The sequence below is a fragment of the Poromitra crassiceps genome, assembly GCF_964638095.1.
Source record: "Poromitra crassiceps genome assembly, chromosome: 3".
NCBI classification, from domain to species: Eukaryota; Metazoa; Chordata; class Actinopteri; order Beryciformes; family Melamphaidae; genus Poromitra; species Poromitra crassiceps.
This window is the reverse complement of record NC_139625.1, coordinates 22,639,513-22,658,033: the sequence shown is the minus strand read 5'-3', so window position 1 is coordinate 22,658,033 and position 18,521 is coordinate 22,639,513. Positions and strand designations below refer to the sequence as shown.

The 18,521-nt window shown below is 44.2% G+C and overlaps 1 protein-coding gene across 1 annotated transcript in view; it reads left to right on the top strand.

Annotated features, from left to right (window-relative positions):
- Window positions 1-3,746: 3,746 nt before the first annotated feature.
- Window positions 3,747-18,521, top strand: part of zranb3 (zinc finger, RAN-binding domain containing 3) — a 115,156-nt gene continuing 100,381 nt past the window's right edge. The window contains exons 1-6 of the mRNA XM_083632952.1: window positions 3,747-3,777; window positions 4,075-4,196; window positions 5,175-5,312; window positions 5,699-5,817; window positions 17,274-17,292; window positions 17,659-17,837. Coding sequence (XP_083489078.1) covers window positions 5,193-5,312; window positions 5,699-5,817; window positions 17,274-17,292; window positions 17,659-17,837 — 437 coding nt within the window. The 5' untranslated portion in view covers window positions 3,747-3,777; window positions 4,075-4,196; window positions 5,175-5,192. The remainder of the gene's footprint in view (window positions 3,778-4,074; window positions 4,197-5,174; window positions 5,313-5,698; window positions 5,818-17,273; window positions 17,293-17,658; window positions 17,838-18,521) is intronic.

Here is an 18,521-nt window from a genome sequence, read left to right as displayed (position 1 = left end):
AATAAACACTTACGATGAATAGGTAACGATGAAGTTAGCTGCGATTTGTGTCAAGCTAGATTGAATAATTAAAACTACTTCCACTCAGATCAATACAAAAATAATGCCACTAATGGACAAACGTGTGTTGTAATCATACTCTTTTAATAGCTTGATGCTGCAATGTTAGCAAACCAAAGACAGCTACATCAAATAGCTTAACTAGTACTGTAACACTCATTTAGTGCCAAACAGAGACACCAGGATCCTCCTACTGGCACTGGCAACCAGGTAGTGTCACCTCGTGGCAGTTTGTGGCAGTGGTACGTCGGTGAAAACTAGTGGCTAGTCACTGGCAGCTCACCCTGTGACATTTCAGTGCCGTGGAAGCTAGCTAGTGGCTAGTCAGTCACAGCTAGTGGCACTGCAGTGGAAGGTATGACACCTGTGGAAGTAGCCTCGACACGAGACTCAGCCTTCATTCTGAATGAAGAATGAAGGGTGAGTTGCGTGGCTACTGTGGAAGCCTGTGGAACTTTGTGGCAGTAGACATGAAAAAATATATTTTTTTAAATTATGTTTGCACTTGTGTTTACACACTTATGTTTACATAACACAATTTCACTCTTGCAAAAATAAAACAGAGGATTAGTAAAGTGTATTTTTGTGTCTTTATTTCAAAACGGGCGAAATCATAACCTCCTTGGCGTAATTAATAACATAAATTGAAGGAAAAACAAAAAAGTAGAAAGTGGTTGCTCATCAACCAGCGTGGCCAAAGACGTGGGAGAGGATGACTAGTTGACAGCACCTGCAGACAGAGCGCCACAGGCTACCACTGACTAGCCACTGAGATGTCACAAACTTCCACATGGTGACACTAGCTGCCAGTGCCATTGGGATCCCAGCCTTACTGGCCCAAACAGTTCCTTCTGTACCAGATTTCCCCCCCACCCCAGCTAGTGTGGGCTAGTAAAACTGCCTATGAACTGGTCTGGCGCCTTAGTGTGATATCTTCTAGCCCACATGCAGTTGAGCCAGTGAGATGTCTGGGGTTAGATGGGTAAAACAAATGTTTGTACCCAGTCTTCTCCTGGAGAAAAAAATGTTTTTCCAAACAAGTCACCTGTGTGGCACAATTAGAGAAACCCTATCATTGCAAGTTTACTTAGTGTGATTAATAATTCACTAAAATAAATAGCTAAAAATGTATGCATAGCATTACCATTTCAAACAAGGAATTAATTTGCATGTCTGCTTCAGCTTGTTCAAAGTTAGTTAGTTTGGGACCTCCTGTGCCTGTAGCAGGAGCCAGAGCGCACTGCGAGGTGTTTGCTGTGACAGAGCAGAGGAGAGTCGTATCAGGGGCCAGCATCCCTGCTGCTTGTGCCTCTATGAGGCAGTTTTCAAATTAAAAACCTACAGTATGCCGTATCAGTCATTCAGTTTTGAGAATAATCCTAAATGACAAATTCCACAAGATTTGGTCTAGGGAAGCTAGTCTAGGGATGCAGCGTGATATTGGGATTTTTTTTGCCGATATCCGATGTGCCGATATTTTCCAACTCTTTTGGCCGATTTCTGATACCGATATATGCGCAAATCCCCTCCCCCCACCTGATTTCAGAGAACATCAAGTCCCTCCTGTAGTGGAATTAACACATTATTATGCATATATGCATGTTATATTAACACAAGGCAGATACACCTGGCAACACAACCAAGTACTGAGGTGTTTGGCAGCTGAACTCAAACGCCAGAGGGTAATCACCATCGCCATGCCTGAATGCCCAGACAACTTTCCCACAACTACCATCCTTCATCCGGGGAGGAGAGCGCCTCACCTCCCATCTCATGCCCACTGAACGCAGCCAGGGACTAGGAAATGCGTATGGACCTAGGCCAGAGACTCACCTTCCCATCTGAAATTGCATCGACCAACCTGCGACCGGATCTGGTCCCTCTGGTCAAACTCCTGCCAGCGTGTCTTCATCATTGAGCTGACCACCCCCTGGGAGGATGCTGTGCACGAGGCGTATGAACAGAAAAGGCTGCGATGTGCCAACCTTGCAGCTGAAGCAGAGGGGAGGGGCTGGAATTTAAAAGTTCGTCCAGTTGAGATCAGTTGCAGGGGGCGGGGCCTTGTGGCTAGTTCCACCGCAAGGCTCCCGAGGGAAGTAGGAGTCAGGCCCATAGGGAGGCAATCACAGAAGGAGCACTCACTATCACTGGCTGTGGCTGAAAAGAAGAGAGACTGTTTGGGCTGCCAGCCAAGTGACCACCCAGAGAGGCAGAGACCATGCGACACACGCCTAGGTGTGATCAGCCCGCGGTGGGCCTGCCTCGGCTGAGCGTGTCTTGTGATAAAAGGCCGAAACACCCAATGACGCCGGGGTACTACACAACTGAAGATGTGTCGTATTGGTAGCAACATCATCTCGTGGTGGTCATCGCCAAGAACAACCCCACTCAAGTCAATTGTCATGCAGAACACCCAGCCCTACTAATTAATTTGCCTACGCAAATGGTGATGGTGATGGTCCACTGGCAGATGCAGACATGCAGTAAATACAATGCTTTTCAAAATGGGCACATTCACCAGGCAAAATAACTTCATATCAAGCATTTGGGCATAATTTAAAGCCTCATTTTATCGGCCTGTCATATCGACATAAATGTTGATTTCGGGCCGATGCCAATATTTAATTTGAAAACCTTTATATGGGCTGATACCGTTGATGTGCCGATATCATCGTGCAACCACACTATGATGTGGCAGACTAGCAGCTCCTGCTTTCTTATTCCAAGCTTTTATACCACCTAAACTGACCAATCACAATTTAGGAAAGTACAGAATTACCGTATTTCCAAAAAGACATTTTCATGAATGGCTCAGGTGAAATAGAAATTGAGACGGGGAACATCTTCTAGCTTGGTTATTTAGTGGATGATGGATTTATGCTGTCTTCTATGCTGCTGCTTTCTCCGGCAGAACCAATAAACATGACTTGACTTGTGAGAAAATGCCCATGAGACATTTAATTGACGTTTTGATTGATTTTTACCAAATGCAAAAAAAATGTACAGCAATAGCAAGAGTTCACATAGAATGCCAACCAATAACATAACATCACATTTGCCATTAATTGTTATCTTCCCTCTACAGGTCACACCTCAGCAACTCCAGTGTCATATCATATGCGTAGTCATTTAGAATGATTTAATGGTAATCCTTACTCAAAACATTTATATATCCTTTTTTTATGAAATAATTGAGAGTAAGTTCATGAAGCAGGAGCGAGAAATGCATCTCTCCACTCCTTCTCTTTGATGTCACACTTGTGCAGCTCCATAGAGAATGCATTAGAAAGGGGATCTGTGATAGTATCCTGGGTAATCATCACTGTCAAGTCATGTTTAATTCAGCCGTCAACAAGCAAAACAAAACTGGTATTTGTGCATGAGATGCAGTTGTGAAGGCCGGCGTAGGAATAACATTGAAGTAGTAGTAGCCTACCACCCTCACTACAAGCCAACATCCCAAAGCACATCATGTATAAGTAGTACTAGAAATTAACGTGTTTCGCATGCTCATCCGCTCATTTTTAGGATGGAGACTCTGGAGACGATGCGCCATGGGCGCACTTTTTTGGGGGTGTTCTGAAGAGTTAATTCATGCAGCACACATTTATTGTATATACGCTGTCTGTATATTTTCAGGAATCTCTCCTTTCGCCGCACACAGCTTGGCCGCTGCACGACCTCGCCCGCATCTCAGCTGCTGCGTGGCCACACCTGGTATGCGCAGCACACATTTGCTCAATTTCGAATCACTGATGACATCACTGTCATGAGATGATTTTGGTCACTGATGACATCACTGATGATGTCATAGACATTGTGACAATGTCATAGTGACAATGATGTCATAGACATTGTGACATCATCAGTGGGACAAAAATTTAAACAGACAAAGCCCACTTGCTCCCTTTTATATATACTAAAGGAGGATTGCTGCTTGTTTGCCTGTCTAAATGCTTGTATATTTCACTGCACCAAGCTCAGATTTTGTGTGTTGCGCTCCCTGTGTTCCAGCATCCTTACGAGAGGAGCAGTCGTTAGCCTCTCGCCTGTCTGAAAAGCTCCAGTCTTACACAAACTCTGACTGTGAGAAAGACGACTTTCAACGTATTTGTCCTGCCATTGCTGAGCCCCAGGTAACTGACTGTCTGTCTGTCTGTATCTCTCTAGTATGAATCATTACTGTGGGCATAAGCTCTGCCATTGGTACTGACCATTTCAGTCGGAGCGGAAGGGAAATCTCTTTCCGCACACTGCGTGTCGCTCTCAAATGCCTCCGCCACTATGAAACAACAACAAAAACGCTAGCTAGCAAGCTAGCGTTGCTACATGCTGAAAATGGCAACTTTTGACAAAGATTTGGATTGTGCAATAAAGCAGGCCAGCCAACAGGTACTTTCGGTAGACGGTTGGAAAGATAACAGAGCATTCCTGGCTGTGCGGAAAGCACTCAGACTTCTCTGGATATAATGTAGACAAGCAAGTAGCTGTACATTTTGGGAACACAATGCCTCATACACATATACGTAGATAAGACCCTTAGCTAAGACTGGGCGGGTTCTGTTCTAACTACTGTAAATGTTTTTAAGACGGCTACATGTCAGCTACATGATGCTGCAGCACAGGAACCTGGACTGCTGCATTGAGGGGGGGAAACAGTCTATAATTAGTGTTAATTTTGTCGTCTATTTTTAAATTTTGTCGTAGTCTTAGTCCTGTGTCAAATGTCATCATTAGTTTGTATCATATTTAGTCAACCCCATCCTCTTTTTGTTTAGTCAAGTTTTAGTCGACTAAAAGTTTGAGTATTTTAGTCTTGTCTTAGTCAATGAAACTAAAAGTCTGAACATTTTAGTCTCGTCTTAGTCTTGGGGAAAAAGGTAGTCGACTAACATTTTTCGTCATAGTTTTCGTCGACGAAATTAACACTACCAGACTCTCTCCTGCGCTGGTGTACAGTGCGAAACGGAGATAGGCTGGCAAGCGAGACTAGTCTCTCTCTGACTCTCTGTCTTACGACTAAAACTGCCTTCCCACGAATAAAAATGCACACAACTTTGTACAGTAGTGCGGTCCAGTCCAAAACAGCAACTACAACATTGCTTCTTCTACAGGGCAGTAAACAGCGGTCTATGGAGAAGGGAGTGTTGTTCATGGACGATGAGCCGGAGGTGGAGAGGCAGCAGTCAGGGCGTCCACGTTCCACGATGGAGCAGAGAAGCCAGCCCGCCGGCCTGCCCTCACCATGCTGCGTGCGTACTCTCCAGACAGGCCAGATAGTGGGCCAGTATTCATAATGTTCCCATGATGTCACATGCATTTCCTACCATCATGATGTCACATGCATTTCCTACCATCATGATGCCACATGCATTTCCTACCACCATGATGCCACATGCATTTCCTACCATCATGATGTCACATGCATTTCCTACCATCATGATGCCACATGCATTTCCTACCATCATGATGCCACATGCATTTCCTACCATCATGATGTCACATGCATTTCCTACCATCATGATGCCACATGCATTTCCTACCATCATGATGTCACATGCATTTCCTACCATCATGATGTCACATGCATTTCCTACCATCATGATGTCACATGCATTTCCTACCATTATGCCTACAGACGTCTCGCAGTGATACAAGATGCTCTGAGCAGTTGTCGGGCCTTCCGCACAAGCTCCTGCAGCGCCTGATGCCGTTCCAAAAGGAAGGGGTTGAGTTTGCCTTGTCCAAGGATGGAAGGTAAGTCTAGAACCGAGGTTTTCAAAGTGGGAGGCGGGCCGAGTCCCTAGGGGCGCTCCAAGCAGTTTCAGGGGAGGCTCAGTGAACGGAAGTGAAACAATATTACATTGGTTATCAAAAGGAGATCACATAGAATAGCCTAAATGTGTGTGATTTGGTTAAAGATGGGTCAGAGATACAGTCGTTTTGGGGAATTTTGTTTTTTCCCACCTTTGCAGAGTCAGAAACTAATAAATGTCATCAGACAGACACTTTTCTATATGTATTTGGTTGGTGTAGTCACTCTGAAGTATGTCAAACAGCAATATCAGGCTATCTTGGCTCAATTGTTGAGTGTCTATGAGATCAAATAACATTGTCATGATCCAATAGGCCTTCAGGAATTGAGTGAGGGGGGCACCTTTTTCCAACACAGTCTCAAACTTTCAAAACCCCGGGAGGAGGCGTAGTGCCTGCCTGTAACAGAGATCTCCGTCAGCGGAGACCTTTTTGAGTCCTTACCGTCATCGTCACCGTCATCATCATAACGTTGCCATCGAAGCATGATGTTAGATTATAACGAACTAGTTGTGTGGCTTAGCCTTCCCAAATGTTGACGTTAGTTTTTTAGAATTTAATACATAGAATTGGGAACGTTACATTCAATTTCATTCAGACTGCTTGGCACTAATCGCCGCCGCCATTTTCCCCCGGGGAGGAGGGAGGGTGTCGTGACGCACATACAGTAGTGGGTGACGGCGCGAGGCACATTTTTGGGCCAATCGGGGCACATTCCCCGGCAATTCACATGGACGCGCATTGCTACGACCAGCGTAGTTAAGACCAGATGTAAGCCCTATTGGTGCAACAGGCGTAAGTCCACTCTAAAGACTGGTCTTAACTAAGACCGACGTAGGAGTTACGACCACTTGGTGCAACTGGCCCCTGCTCTATAAGATCACTGCTTGTCCTTTTAGCCCATTACTCACTATTAATTATATTCATACAAATGTTTAAGGTGTGTAAGTTATAAGGAACATCTCTGGCAGCCGAAAAGCTTCTGGAAGTGTCTGCTTTGAACACTCAATTAAAGGTGAACCTGTATGAGAATTTCATGATTATAGTGACCAAAATTAGCACGGTTATCAGTATATTCGCAGTATTGTTCAATTAAAATGTGCTAAAAATGTTCAAAAAGTACTGATACACTCACTGAAATCGTTTCGCCAAGGCTGCGTGGCGCGCCTGCGTCTGGGAGGCTGTTGCTAACTTTGGTTGTTAATGGACAGTAATTACAGTGTTTTTCAAAATGTGGTAATCGAGGTAACACGGTTTTAGTGATAATTAAAACAATTATAATAGGTAATACTAACCGTCGTGAATTTGATCACGGTTTATGATTAAACCGGTAACCGTTTCATCCCTATGCTCCATATACGTAAAAGTCAACTTGCATTTCATTTGCAAATGCGAAATCTTTGACATTTGTAAATTAAATGAATCAGAGTAAAAAAAAATCCTATCCATGAGTGAAGTTCCAATTTCTTTAGCCAAGGCCCAAGCAGCAGTAACTTACCTTTTGATGTCATCTTTTGTCATTTACTTAGTAACATTGTTGAAAGGCTGCGCTCACTTGGGTCATCCAATACAAGGAAATTAAATCATCATTATAAATTAATCTTTAGTCATTCAACAAAACAAAAGTCAGACTATACCTCTGCTTATTATTATCAGCAAACTGCTAAGCACATTATTCTTTCTTCTATTGACCAATTAAAACTGAGCATATAGTACGGTTGGATAACTTTGAATTTAATGGACGCTTGATTCTCTTCTTTTCACGCTCAACTAAAATGTGTTTTTGCACAGAACTACATTTCAATGATGTTGCAATGAGACAGGTGTCTTTTGACATCAAATCTTGCATAGAGCAGGTTTAATACACCGTATTGACAGGCGGGCAGTACTTTTTTTTAATATAAATTCATAATAGTTTGCAAACAATAGTAATATACAGCTGTCCTTTGAGTTATGAAGATGACATTTCAAATTGGAAATTGGGCTTATTTTGTGTCTACCAGTCAAACTCATCAGGAGCATCTGTGACTATGCCCTAGGTCAGATAGAGTCCAGATCCAGACAGTTAAGAGCTGGCGGGAACTTCCTCAGCTGCCCTTCACTGTGTGAGTGTTGTGTTGTGGGTCTGTCTGTTAGCGGCCGAGACTCGCTTGTTTCCTCCTCCAGCACCCGGTCGATGTGCTCTGGGGTTGGTTGGGGAAGGTCAGCGCAGGGGGAGCCAATCTGAGCGGAGCGGCCTGTGATGCGGAGTGGTCGCATCGATCCCGAGACACTGGGAGGCGGCGCTTTTGTTCCGCGGGCGGGTCAGAAGTCAATTGGCTCTCGCCGCACCGCTCGGACGGCCGGCCCAGTCGATCGGCATCGACGTGACAGTAAGAGCAGTCTGGACGCACAGCGCCTCTCCTCCCGCCACACAACGCTGAAGTGGCATTAGAGCAAGGTGTCACGGGGGTAGAGGGAGCTCCCAAAGTACAACGCGCGCTGATGCACTGTTTGAGATGCGAGATGATGCGGTGCCTGGCTGCGACGGGGAAGTGCGCACTGTCTGCTTCAATTTGAGGGTATTTTCATCCCAGGCCGCCCCTCCAGCACACTCAGGCGCACAGAGTAAGGATGATGACACTGCGATGCCACATCCAGATATTTCCAGTAGCTACAATGGAGTTTCACAGCTGCGAATGTTTCGATCCAAAACACCAACAGCAAACATTCATTAATCAATTGGTCTCTTAAAACACACGGTTGGCTCTCGCAATTTTCAAATGCTTCTGCCTAAACGTCTGTACGTCGAGCTGGGAAAACTTGGTCAAAACGGAAAGGGAAACTCAGGGAAAATAATGAGCAATGATGATAGAGAGATGTCCCGGATGTCCCGCCTAAGGCAGGTGATTGGAGAAATACAAGCGGATGTCCCGCCTGTATTTCTCCAATCACCTGCATCGGTTCGAACTTCCTCCGGTCTGAAGGTTTTTTTCCCCCCAACTTCCTTTGTCCACGTTCTGTGTAGTACAGACTGTCTAATGGTGCATTTGCAGAATGTAGAAGAGACAGTCTGGCTTGAGAGACTATTAATCAATCAATCATGCAAACTAGTCACATTTAAGTGACAGTTACATTTTTTTACTCCAAAATAGGGCAGTTAAGTGAATGATTTCTGAGTGTGTGTTTTTTTTGTCTACCCTGATATCTGTCACCTTTTTCACTCTGCATGAGTTTGCATCCCTGATAGAAGAGGAGAGAGACCAATTTTTACACCGAACACGGATAGTTGCCTCGATAGAACAGAATGCAATGCGGCAATTGAGTAAAAGTCATTGTGGGAAATGTAAGAAAGCACTAACCGAAGTAGAAGTATACCAGGCAGGTTGAGGGAAAGTGGAAATCTCAACACTTTGTCACAAAATAACTCCTGAAATACATTCAAAATCACAGACTGATGATCCAACATTGTAAGATGGATTTTCCCTTTAAAACCCATAGTCATGGTGTCATTTAACATCCAGCACACTCAATCCAATGAGAAAATGTCCTTTCAAAAGTTGAATGTGTCATCTCGGAAAGACACCAGTCACGGATGTTTCAGCCCAAAGGCCGTCTTTAGCGTGGTCAACCCTAACCCTTCTCTAGCGTGGTCAACCCTAACCCTTCTTTAGCGTGGTCAACCCTAACCCTTCTTTAGCGTGGTCAACCCTAACCCGTCTTTAACGTGGTCAACCCTAACCCTTCTTTAGCGTGGTCAACCCTAACCCTTCTTTAGCGTGGTCAACCCTAACCCGTCTTTAACGTGGTCAACCCTAACCCTTCTTTAACGTGGTCAACCCTAACCCGTCTTTAACGTGGTCAACCCTAACCCTTCTTTAGTGTGGTCAACCCTAACCCTTCTTTAGCGTGGTCAACCCTAACCCTTCTTTAGCGTGGTCAACCCTAACCCTTCTTTAGTGTGGTCAACCCTAACCCTTCTTTAGCGTGGTCAACCCTAACCCTTCTTTAGCGTGGTCAACCCTAACCCTTCTTTAGTGTGGTCAACCCTAACCCTTCTTTATCGTGGTCAACCCTAACCCTTCTTTAGCGTGGTCAACCCTAACCCTTCTTTAGTGTGGTCAACCCTAACCCTTCTTTATCGTGGTCAACCCTAACCCTTCTTTATCGTGGTCAACCCTAACCCTTCTTTAGCGTGGTCAACCCTAACCCTTCTTTATCGTGGTCAACCCTAACCCTTCTTTAGCGTGGTCAACCCTAACCCTTCTTTAGCGTGGTCAACCCTAACCCTTCTTTAGCGTGGTCAACCCTAACCCTTCTTTAGCGTGGTCAACCCTAACCCTTCTTTAGTGTGGTCAACCCTAACCCTTCTTTAGTGTGGTCAACCCTAACCCTTCTTTATCGTGGTCAACCCTAACCCTTCTTTAGCGTGGTCAACCCTAACCCTTCTTTATCGTGGTCAACCCTAACCCTTCTTTAGCGTGGTCAACCCTAACCCTTCTTTAGCGTGGTCAACCCTAACCCTTCTTTAGGGTGGTCAACCCTAACCCTTCTTTAGCATGGTCAACCCTAACCCTTCTTTAGTGTGGTCAACCCTAACCCTTCTTTAGCGTGGTCAACCCTAACCCTTCTTTAGCGTGGTCAACCCTAACCCTTCTTTAGTGTGGTCAACCCTAACCCTTCTTTAGTGTGGTCAACCCTAACCCTTCTTTAGCGTGGTCAACCCTAACCCTTCTTTAGTGTGGTCAACCCTAACCCTTCTTTAGTGTGGTCAACCCTAACCCGTCTTTAGCGTGGTCAACCCTAACCCTTCTTTAGCGTGGTCAACCCTAACCCTTCTTTAGTGTGGTCAACCCTAACCCTTCTTTAGTGTGGTCAACCCTAACCCTTCTTTAGTGTGGTCAACCCTAACCCTTCTTTAGTGTGGTCAACCCTAACCCGTCTTTAGCGTGGTCAACCCTAACCCTAGCACTAACCCTTTCCCAGAAGACAGGACAAAGGACATTTTAGTGTGCTGGCTTGTTATCTTTTTTTTTAGTAATTTCACATCCACGCATCCAACCATGTCACTGTCCAAGTTCTTGTGGAGCTCCCTGTATTTGTATATGTAGGAAGGGAAGGGAAGCTGATCCTGTCAGTGATAATGTCTGCCTTTTGACAGCTGACATCACGTTCTGCGTTAACACAGCACAGCAGCCCTTCTGAGGAAGGGAAGAATCCATTGTGTGTCTGTAAAAAGGCGTCGCCACAGCCTCCCTCCAGATTGAAAACAGCTTCCATTTGATTCTGAGTAAAAAGCGCATCCAATCAAGTCCTCCCGGGGTCACTTCCATGAAGGTGTTGACTGCGGCGTTCGGCTTGGAAGGCGGCCAGGTGATGCGCGGTCCACGTTGTGATCGGCCCCAAATATTATTGTAAGTGACTGCCTGTGCTTTCATTCAATAAAGACCCGCTCCGCCGATGCCAGAGGAGATCAATAAGCAGACTTGTGTTGCCTCTCCCCTTGATGGTCAAATTACTGGGAGAAATCCATTCCAGAGACGGAGTGTGTTCCTCCATCCGTCCAGACCGCACACGCACACGCACACGCACACGCACACGCACACGCACACACACACACACACACACACACACACACACACAACGTGATATATACCACATTTGTACCGGGTCGGTAGCATTGTTCATAATACAGAGACAGCAGCACACAGCGCTTCCATCAAATTATTAGAAGGATTCACCACCAATTTGGAATTTATAAAGCAGAATTGAACTTATTTTCAATTCCTATCGAAATTCCTTGATAAAAACATTCATATCAGAGAAATAACGACGAATATGATGACAATTTTTATGGAAGGCTCAGTCTTGGAAATGTTAAGAATATCGAGAGTGCATTGTTAACACACTTGACTTTATCCAAGGCAGTATCCGATATCCGTGCAGACTTGCATTGTAAATTATTGCTGCAGACAAAAGGAAATTCAGTACCCAGCGGCAGCATTGAAATGGAAAGCTGTGACAGCTCTCTATGAACACCCGCGTTGTCACTTGCGGTGTTCGCTGATCCATGAGCAATGATGATATTATTACTTAACAAGACACGGCAAACTTACTCTGCAAGTTTGTCACAAGTAATCAAGTGCTGTAAGTGGCTGAGATTGTGGTATTTCGAACAAAATCGTCAAGTCTTTAGTCAGACAACTGCTGAATCTCCTACATCTGGTCAATGTTAGATAATGTTTGCCCATCCATATTTATACATAAAGCAGAAACTTTGCTTTAAAGGGAAGTGTCAGGCTGAAAGTGCCATTAAAGCCTTTTATACAGTGCACTGTATAAAAGGCTTTAATGCTACAATAAGAGTAGGATGTAAAGACACTGTATAAAAGGCTTCAATGCTACAATATGAGTAGGATGTAAAGACACTGTATAAAAGCCTTCAATGCTACAATATGAGTAGGATGTAAAGACACTGTATAAAAGGCTTTAATGCTACAATATGAGTAGAATGTAAAGACACTGTATAAAAGGCTTCAATGCTACAATATGAGTAGGATGTAAAGACACTGTATAAAAGCCTTCAATGCTACAATATGAGTAGGATGTAAAGACACTGTATAAAAGGCTTTAATGCTACAATATGAGTAGGATGTAAAGACACTGTATAAAAGGCTTTAATGCTGCAATATGAGTAGGATGTAAAGACACTGTATAAAAGGCTTCAATGCTACAATATGAGTAGGATGTAAAGACACTGTATAAAAGCCTTCAATGCTGCAATATGAGTAGGATGTAAAGACACTGTATAAAAGCCTTCAATGCTACAATATGAGTAGGATGTAAAGACACTGTATAAAAGGCTTTAATGCTACAATATGAGTAGGATGTAAAGACACTGTATAAAAGCCTTCAATGCTACAATATGAGTAGGATGTAAAGACACTGACTGTATAAAAGGCTTTAATGCTACAATATGAGTAGGATGTAAAGACACTGTATAAAAGGCTTTAATGCTACAATATGAGTAGGATGTAAAGACACTGTATAAAAGGCTTTAATGCTACAATATGAGTAGGATGTAAAGACACTGTATAAAAGGCTTCAATGCTGCAATATGAGTAGGATGTAAAGACACTGTATAAAAGGCTTCAATGCCACAATATGAGTAGGATGTAAAGACACTGTATAAAAGGCTTTAATGCTACAATATGAGTAGGATGTAAAGACACTGTATAAAAGGCTTTAATGCTACAATATGAGTAGGATGTAAAGACACTGTATAAAAGGCTTTAATGCTACAATATGAGTAGGATGTAAAGACACCGTATAAAAGGCTTCAATGCTGCAATATGAGTAGGATGTAAAGACACCGTATAAAAGGCTTTAATGCTACAATATGAGTAGGATGTAAAGACACTGTATAAAAGGCTTTAATGCTACAATATGAGTAGGATGTAAAGACACTGTATAAAAGGCTTTAATGCTACAATATGAGTAGGATGTAAAGACACTGTATAAAAGGCTTTAATGCTACAATATGAGTAGGATGTAAAGACACTGTATAAAAGGCTTTAATGCTACAATATGAGTAGGATGTAAAGACACTGTATAAAAGGCTTTAATGCTACAATATGAGTAGGATGTAAAGACACCGTATAAAAGGCTTCAATGCTGCAATATGAGTAGGATGTAAAGACACTGTATAAAAGGCTTCAATGCTGCAATATGAGTAGGATGTAAAGACACTGTATAAAAGGCTTTAATGCTACAATATGAGTAGGATGTAAAGACACTGTATAAAAGGCTTTAATGCTACAATATGAGTAGGATGTAAAGACACTGTATAAAAGGCTTTAATGCTACAATATGAGTAGGATGTAAAGACACCGTATAAAAGGCTTTAATGCTACAATATGAGTAGGATGTAAAGACACCGTATAAAAGGCTTCATTGCTACAATATGAGTAGGATGTAAAGACACTGTATAAAATGCTTTAATGCTACAATATGAGTAGGATGTAAAGACACTGTATAAAAGGCTTTAATGCTGCAATATGAGTAGGATGTAAAGACACCGTATAAAAGGCTTTAATGCTGCAATATGAGTAGGATGTAAAGACACTGTATAAAAGGCTTTAATGCTACAATATGAGTAGGATGTAAAGACACTGTATAAAAGGCTTTAATGCTGCAATATGAGTAGGATGTAAAGACACCGTATAAAAGGCTTTAATGCTACAATATGAGTAGGATGTAAAGACACCGTATAAAAGGCTTTAATGCTACAATATGAGTAGGATGTAAAGACACCGTATAAAAGGCTTCAATGCTGCAATATGAGTAGGATGTAAAGACACCGTATAAAAGGCTTCAATGCTGCAATATGAGTAGGATGTAAAGACACTGTATAAAAGGCTTCAATGCTGCAATATGAGTAGGATGTAAAGACACTGTATAAAAGGCTTTAATGCTACAATATGAGTAGGATGTAAAGACACTGTATAAAAGGCTTTAATGCTACAATATGAGTAGGATGTAAAGACACTGTATAAAAGGCTTTAATGCTGCAATATGAGTAGGATGTAAAGACACCGTATAAAAGGCTTCAATGCTGCAATATGAGTAGGATGTAAAGACACTGTATAAAAGGCTTTAATGCTACAATATGAGTAGGATGTAAAGACACTGTATAAAAGGCTTTAATGCTACAATATGAGTAGGATGTAAAGACACTGTATAAAAGGCTTTAATGCTACAATATGAGTAGGATGTAAAGACACCGTATAAAAGGCTTCAATGCTGCAATATGAGTAGGATGTAAAGACACCGTATAAAAGGCTTCATTGCTACAATATGAGTAGGATGTAAAGACACTGTATAAAAGGCTTTAATGCTACAATATGAGTAGGATGTAAAGACACTGTATAAAAGGCTTCAATGCCACAATATGAGTAGGATGTAAAGACACCGTATAAAAGGCTTTAATGCTACAATATGAGTAGGATGTAAAGACACTGTATAAAAGGCTTCAATGCTACAATAAAGTCTTTTATACAGTGTCTTTACTGTACATCCTACTCATATTGTAGCACCAAAAGAATGAGGTCTACACTTTCCAGTCCCGGAAGAGAGTTCCTCATTCATAACATAAAATAAATAAAAAATAACAACGGGGAAGAAAATTTATTTTTATTTTTTTATGTGTTATGGTCACTCACGATTCAGTAGGTCACGGGTTGGCTTGGTTCCAACGTTAAAACTCGTTCTATAAGGATTTTCTGAAATGTCTATGGAGAAATGATTGGGGAACTCTCTTCCGGGGCAAGAAATGTCACAAGAAATCTATCAGTATATTGTCACACAGCACTGTCCCTAGTGTCCCATGATGCAAAAATAGTCTTTTTTCCATAGACATTCACTTAAGAATTTACCTCAAATCCTGTAATTGGGACATATGCTTTAATACTTACAATAACAATCCAAATGGCTTTTTACCTGAGGGATTAGTCGGAGTTGTTTGTCACAACTATCCTCCCAGTTTCTTGAAGTTAGGAATAACCTTCAGTGAAACCCTTAGCAGAAAACCTTAGGCTATTTTGTGCAGCAAAACCACAGCTCTGCATAATTACATAATCTTTTTCTCAAGTCATAGTACACGCTGTTTCATGTCAAGGTAACAAGACAGCCTCCTCCGTCTCCCAAAGAATACCGTATTGTAGCCTACAATTCTTCCACTATTGGCTACTTTGTATTCAGCACAACTTAACTGAACCATTCCTGTATGAAACCCTACGGGGAGCCGGGGCGTGTCGTCTCGCTCCCCAGCGCCGCCCTGCTGCGCGGAGTGCAGCCTTTTGACCGTCGTCTTCACTCGTACGTCTGATCCTCATAAAGATAACTTGACCGGGGGGCTGGAAGATCGGGGTTAGACAGGGGGCCAAAAAACAGATCATCGCGCAGGGGTCAGACGCATCAAAGCGCCACAGTGGACCGCCCCGGGCCCCGGGGGAGGGGGGGGTGGTGGCACTCCGGGGCCCGTGGGTTTTGGAGATAACATTAGAAGCGAAGGCGGCGCCGGGAGTCCGTGCCGTTGTCAGGCAACAGCGCGGCAGCATCCTCCCAGTCTCAGAGCGTCAAGACGACACTCAGGTTATTTAAAGGAGGATGATTAATGTGTTGAGAAATGGCAAGCACCTGCCCCAGCCAGCCTCCCTCTCCCCGCTTTGTGTGTGTGTGTGTGTGTGTGTGTGTGTGTGTGTGTGTGTGTGTGTGTGTGTGTGTGTGTGTGTGTGTGTGTGTGTGTGTGTGTGTGCGCACACGCTTGTGTGTGTGCATGTGTGCGTGAGTGCACATGTGTGTGTTTGTGTGTGTGTGTGTGTGCACGCCTGTGTGCACACGTGTGTGTGTGTGTGTGTGCATGCGTGCGTGAGTGCACGTGTGTTTGTGTGTGTGTGTGTGCACGCCTGTGTGCACGTGTGTGTGTGTGTGTGTGTGTGTGTGCGCGTGTGTGTGTGTGTGTGTGCACGTGCATTGCGCTGACTGGACCGGTGTGCTGGCAATTAGAAAAACCACCAGTGGCAAGGTGCACATTAATCATGCTCCTCAGCTGAAAGAGAGAAATGGGGCGGAGACGGGGGGGTTTTGAGGGAGGGGGGGGGGGGGAGGGGGGGGGGGGGAGGGGGGGAGGGGGGAGGGGGGGGGGGGTGGAGGAGGAGGAAGAGGATGAGGAGAGAGAATAATGAGAGAGTGTGTCTGACTTATTCAGAGCTGCTCTATCACACTGTTCAGTGCGTGGTGATGTTGGGAAGCCTTTTTATGAATAAGCAAGGTCATGGAGCCCGCCGGGCCGGACGGAACCAGAGGTTTCCATTCATCTCAAACCCCTTTAGTCCACCACAGGCGCTGGAAGCCTGGAAGGTTTGCCATACGCATGATAGGTATAATCTTCACATAATATAAGCTATAAACCGGTGGTTCTCAATGCGGGGTCCGGGGACCGCCAGGGGCCCTTGAGGGGCTTTCCGGGGGTCCCCAGGAAATTGATTAATTGTTCAACTTCACCACTAGTAGTTAACCTAATTAGACGTTGTAGAAGAATGACTATTTTGATCATAGTTTCACTGTTATCTCTGACTGCAATACAGACAGTCATGGAATTCTGGACAAAATTGCATCTAAAATAATAACAATATTCTCAAGATTTGGGTTAGAGAGTCCCAATCTCATCAAATGGGGGGTCCGTGGCCCCCCCCTAATGTGTACTAAATTAGGGATCCTGGTTATGAAAAAGGTTGAGAATCACTGTTATGAACTACATTTTCATATCGTGGCTTTATTCCCTGATGGTCAACTTTACAAACCAATTTCCTCCACTCCAAATCCATCCAAAGTTTTATTTGTTTGTTTTTGTCTTGCAGATGTATGATCGCCGATGAGGTAAGCACACACACACACACACACACACACACACACACACACACACACACACACACACACACACACACACACACACACACACACACACACACACACACAAGCGCGCCAGCTCAGGAAATCTATTTTCCCCTCCCCCCCAAACAATGAAGCTGGGACTGTAGCTGCATGCCTTCCAAATTAATTTGTCAAGCCCGCGCAGCATTCCCACGTGCCTAATCACTTTTGACACAAGAATCATTCGTAGACTTTATTACTCTCGGCCCTCATGTCGGCTCGGCCGTCATAAGCAATTTACCGCCTAGTCGGCGCGCGCTTGACTTGTTTTTCTGCCCCCCTCCCCTCTGTGTGTTGATTTGGTGGCTCCAGATGGGGCTTGGGAAGACGCTGCAGGCCATCGCCGTGGCGTACGCCTTCAGGCGGGAGTGGCCCCTCCTGGTGGTGGTGCCCTCGTCCCTCAAGTACCCCTGGATGGAGGAGATGGAGCGCTGGATCCCCGAGCTGCAGCCCGGAGACATCAACCTGGTGGAGAACAAGAGCCACACCACGTAGGTCACCCCCACCCCAGAGTCCTGCACGGGTCCAATTTTGGAAACCCGTGGCCGCCCAGACCCGTCAATATAAGACCCGTGCCCGCCCCGTTACCCGTGATTATCTCAAAATCAAAACCGGCCACGCCCGGACCCGTCAATATAAGACCCGCGCCCCGACCCGTTAGCCGTGATTAATCACACAGGCTACAAACACAGTCTCTCACTTTGAACCAAATCAAACTGCCCCTGTTTCACACAGTAGACGAATAACAGTCTTTCTGGCTGAGACTCATGGCCTGTCACCTTAGCATTAGCAGCTGCTAATGTTAGCTCAGTAACCAGCTGGTCAGCACTTCTATCAGACAATACAGTGTTGTGCAACAGACTTACCAAATATTTCCAATACATTTCCGGTATAATCCACACTGCCTTTATGATCGCTGTTCTGCTGACCGAAATGCACTTTTACAACGTCCAACCAACGTTAACTTCTCCACCAGGATTTGCACTTTCCCCATTATCATTATGGAAACCGATAGCGTCTCGTTGTCTCCAGTCTAACACGTTGACTCCATGGCTGAGTTTTGAATGTTTATGTTGTGTAGTCCGTCCATAGCATCAAACCCGCGGGTACCTGACCCGTTGCAGGACTCTGCCCCAGCCCCACTCACAGCCAGGCCACACAAATATGTGTTTTGA